This window comes from Cryptomeria japonica, chromosome 5 (assembly GCF_030272615.1).
Source record: "Cryptomeria japonica chromosome 5, Sugi_1.0, whole genome shotgun sequence".
Classification (NCBI taxonomy): domain Eukaryota; kingdom Viridiplantae; phylum Streptophyta; class Pinopsida; order Cupressales; family Cupressaceae; genus Cryptomeria; species Cryptomeria japonica.
In genome coordinates this window covers 369353021-369357541 of record NC_081409.1, presented here as the reverse complement: position 1 = coordinate 369357541, position 4521 = coordinate 369353021, and the positions used below count along the sequence as shown (strand labels likewise).

The following is a 4521-nucleotide window of genomic DNA, read 5'->3' as shown; positions in this document are numbered from 1 at the left end:
TGTGCACAACTATTGGAACATTTGTCCCATTTGTGTACCACTATTGGAACATTTGTGCACCACTATTGGGACATTTGTCAACAAGTACTAACGATTTTGAGTTGACGATTACTGGAACATCTTTAGTTAGGTATCAGGCGACACTTTGAAATGTGTACTTTTTTACCTTTGTGCACATAACTGATTTCGCAACGTGCATCATTACTACCCAGAAGCCAAATCAATAGCTATAAGCAGTTAAGTCACATACGAAGACAACTACAAAAAAAAATCAAAATCTGATATACCATTTGGGATTTGTGGGTACGCGAAGTTAGCTATGACGGCTACTGGTGCTCTTCCCCTAGTCCTAAAACCACCTTACCATGCTCATGTACCTAATCTCCTTACAATAAGTACCTAAATTTTTCTATACTTGTCCATAGTCATGGTACAAATTTAACTATCTCCCTTTTTTTCAAGCCCTTTGATATTAAAAGGTAAAATAAAAGTTTGATGCTTTCACGATAAACACATTTAAGGCGTCCCTCTCCTTTATCACTTTATAGTAAAAAGGGTCAATAGTAATTTTAGGTGTCCCATTTCTATGACTATTGAATTGAGTATGATTATCTTTGACCATTGAATTAATAAATATGATTTTTCCTTGAAGCCAATCAAAAACTTGATGTTTTCAAATGAAGCACTCAAGTCAGTTTTCACTTATTTTCAATCGAAATATAGTTTGTTATGACAGGCTCTATATAAAAAACTTAACTACATATTTTGTCCCTTTTACAAAAAATAATATCAAATAAAGTTTTTAACATGATAGATGGTACATTATTCTTATTAACAAGAAGAATAACCATCCTATAAAATATAATAATAAAAATACCAACCTATGATTTTCCTTATAGAATGGAACACAATGCAAAGAGGAAATGTTAGATAAGTCTGCATAACTCCTGCTTAGACAAGATAGGATTCTGTTATAAGCAATAGTCTCCACTGTATAAGATTTTTCCTTGCTTAATCTCCACATTGAAAAAAAAATTGGAGAATGCTGTTAAAATTAATAATATTACCATCCGTGACTAATATGTCTCAGTACACTGTTCTTCATAGATATTGCAAGATTTATGTATTCTAGAAATCTAGATCTAATATTGAATTGAACTATGGATCCACAACTAGGCCTGTGCTTTCAGACATAGTCTGTGACTGAGAATGGTGGTGCTCTCCTTCATATGTCACAAGTAATACATTTGGATCATCCAAAGCTCTTTCTACATGCTTTCTTGCAGGGCACCCTCTCATTGTGCTGCACTTGTAATACCCTCTGCAATACATAGTCAGCCATTAATGGAGGAATTGCTTGCTTCTTATTAAATATTTACTTTGAACAAAATTTCTCTGCTAAAAACAATTGTATTTTAGTTTGATCAATAAAATGTTTTTTTTTGTTTTGTTTTCTTTCTTTCAAATTTCTCAAAGTGGGGATTTCTTTTCTAAAGCTTTATTTCCAAAAATTTTAGCAAAGAAAATGAAAAGAAATGTGAGAGCAGACCTTGGATGTGGAGAGCCCTTAATGGGCTTCTGCCCATATTTCCTCCATGAGAATTCATCTGATGGAATGTCCGCCATTTTCAGACTAATTGCAGGCACCCTTAATGTTCTTCTTACCCTTGATTTCCTGAAACATCATAATAATCAAGTTTTTCAGGTACAGTCAAACTTCAAATCTTGAAATCAAGAATTAATGTAAACCAGATTGTTCAAACATTTGATAGCTACCTCCAATGATATAGAACGATATCATCAAGATTACATATATTTTTTCATTCAAGTTTATTGATTATTGAAGAAAAACTGAATATAGAACGTATATGCTACACACAATCTTGGCTTATCGGACAAAAACATTCTATCATTATATCTATTTAATTTTAAGGATTTTGATTGGATTGTGGAAGTATTTTTCATCAACATTTCAGATCATATATCATGATCTATTAAAAAAAGCATTTCATAATATCTACTTCAACTTGAATTTCTAGATTTGATTGTGTATCATCATCCATCACTAATTCTATTGGTACAAGATTGTAAATAATGAATAGAGCCAACATTGATGCTATAAAATATTGATTTAGGGAGAAAAATTTATGATTATATTTACTTTAACTTGGAATTTTTGGATTTGATCATGTAAGTATTTTTCTATCATCATTTCTTATCATACACCATGACCCATCATTATAATGAAGATAACCAATGTGTAACTAATTCTATTGATACAAGATTGTAAACAATGAAGAGAGTCATTGATCTACTTTAACTTGAAGTTTTTAGATTCAATTGTATAAATATGTGTCTATCAAAATTTCCATCATACACCACAATCCATCATGCTAATGAAGAAAACCAATGTGTAACTAACTCTATTGGTTCAAGCTTGTAAATAATGAAGAGAGCCAATCTAGACGTTAAAAAATACTAGCTTACTGAAAAATCTTTATCATTAAATATACTTCAACTTAGAGTTTCTAGATTTGATCATGTAAAAATCTATCAATATTTCCAATCATACACCATGATTCATCTTAAGGAAAACGATTATGTACGAGATTGCAAACAAAAATTACATAGATGGAGGAGGTAAACATACTTGCGCTTGGAGCAGTGACATCTTCCAGTGGCGGCACATTTGTCGTCTGATTTAGTATGAGAGCAGGATTTTTTGACAGACGACCATGGAGGCCGAGCTGATGCAGCCAAGGATTCAATCAGAACACAAGATGTTTTATTACTGGTGCAGGGATCGACTCCTGCAGCAGTCAAAGATGAAGAATTGGGAGAACACAAAGAGGTCACGGATTCCTTGCCCACAACACTAAAACCATTAGCGCCGTAATCTGTTTTACTATCCATATGATTCATTTGCAGCCCATGGGAAGGATATGGGGCTCCATTATTCTGAACCAAAGGAGGAGCAGAACTAGTTGTGGTGGTGGGATAGTATAAAGAGCTTCTAAAACCCTCATCATAATGGAAATCCTTCTTGCATTGCTCTGTTTCAGGAGTATTAAGCTTTGGAACAAGAGATTCTACAGAAGAGGGCATTGGCCCAGCTGGGGCTTTTCTGAATCGGGCATGGCCTCTGAAATTCCCCAACATGGAAGCAGCCTTCTTGAATCTGTTTGCACTAGACCCACAATTCATTTCCTCCTCATTCTCCTCCTTGTTATCATTACTCTGTGCCAGATTTTTCTGCTGTTGGGACAGCAAATGTATGAGATTTTGCACACTTTCTATCGTTGCAGACGCTGCCTCATGCACTTCTCGTTCCTTCACATTCCTGAAATCCAACATCTCCACCGCCATTTCCTTCAAATTTGCCCCACAGAGATTCATTCAATCAGTTAAACCAACTCAGAGCAAGAATCAGAATGTGCACATTTAGAGGGCTGTCAATTGACCAGAATTGGAATTAGGGTAGTATCTAAAAAAGCCCACAATCATGTTTCATAGACTATGATCTTAAAGCTTATCAAAAAAACTCTCACACAATCTAATCTAATACTACTTAGAATGTTTCATAGACTATGATCTTAAACGCTTATCAAAAAACTCTCACACAATCTAATCTAATACTACTTAGAATGTTCTTGTGCCACTTCAAATCACAGAGACCCAAAACTCAGGGACTAAAGGGCCTAAATCTTTGACTTCCAAGATCCTTTCTTGACCAAAAGAATCCCAATCTACAGAGAACAGAATTCACAATCTCAAAACCAGAAGAATCCCTCATTTTGGGCACAAAATCTCACAGACCATGAAGACATTTTTGCAGACAGACGTGAAAAACTAAATAAAAGATCTTTGAGAATGCCAATGGCCATAACCAGACAAAAATGGAGGAAAAAAAACGTACCGTTTATCGGAAAAAATGAATAGTGAATCGAAATCCGCTATGGCCAATTCATTCGGGCATGGATAAATGACTGAGAGGTACCTAAGCAGAGCAGAGCAGAAGACCTTTAACTCTTACCATTCCATATTTACATTTCAACCTGCTCTGCAATTAATTTAATTAATGACATTTTGGTCAAATCTTGATTTACGGAATCCTATGATTCTAAGCCCAACGAAGTCAAAGAGCCACCCAATGCGATCGTGACACGTGTCGAAAATAGTACCAGTAAATTGACAGATCAACCGTATTATCTTTGAATAATTGAATACAAAGTCATATACTTTGACCGGATTTTATGACCGGCTGCACTTGCCGCTCTCGCAAGGCACCGTATATTGCCGGTAGATTTAATAAAAGCAGGAAGAATTTTGTTCCTTTCCTGGCAATCCAACGGTCCAGATTCATCCGCCTTCCAGCTCGTGCAGTTGACTTCTCTGCCAACTTACCTTCAGTTTATTCAATTTGCCATAAATTCTGGCAGAATTACTGGAGTGGAAGGAAGAAAAATTAAAATTAATAAAAGCGCAATTTAATTATTTGTGGTTAGGGTTAATAATTTATTT

The 4521-nt window shown here is 34.9% G+C and overlaps 1 protein-coding gene across 2 annotated transcripts; it reads right to left on the bottom strand.

The window, feature by feature from the left end:
- Nucleotides 1-951: 951 nt before the first annotated feature.
- On the bottom strand, nucleotides 952-4073 carry LOC131034821 (probable WRKY transcription factor 17). 2 transcript variants are annotated; one of them, XM_057966419.2, is made up of 4 exons: nucleotides 3917-4073; nucleotides 2651-3449; nucleotides 1550-1675; nucleotides 952-1321 (listed from the first exon to the last, which is right to left on the bottom strand). In XM_057966419.2, exons 2-4 carry the CDS (start codon nucleotides 3394-3396, stop codon nucleotides 1159-1161), a joined length of 1035 nt encoding a protein of 344 aa, XP_057822402.2. In that variant the 5' UTR covers nucleotides 3397-3449; nucleotides 3917-4073; the 3' UTR covers nucleotides 952-1158. The 2 variants fall into 2 exon arrangements, with proteins under 2 accessions (XP_057822402.2, XP_057822406.2); XM_057966423.2 differs by having other exon boundaries at nucleotides 2651-3369.
- Nucleotides 4074-4521: the final 448 nt, after the last annotated feature.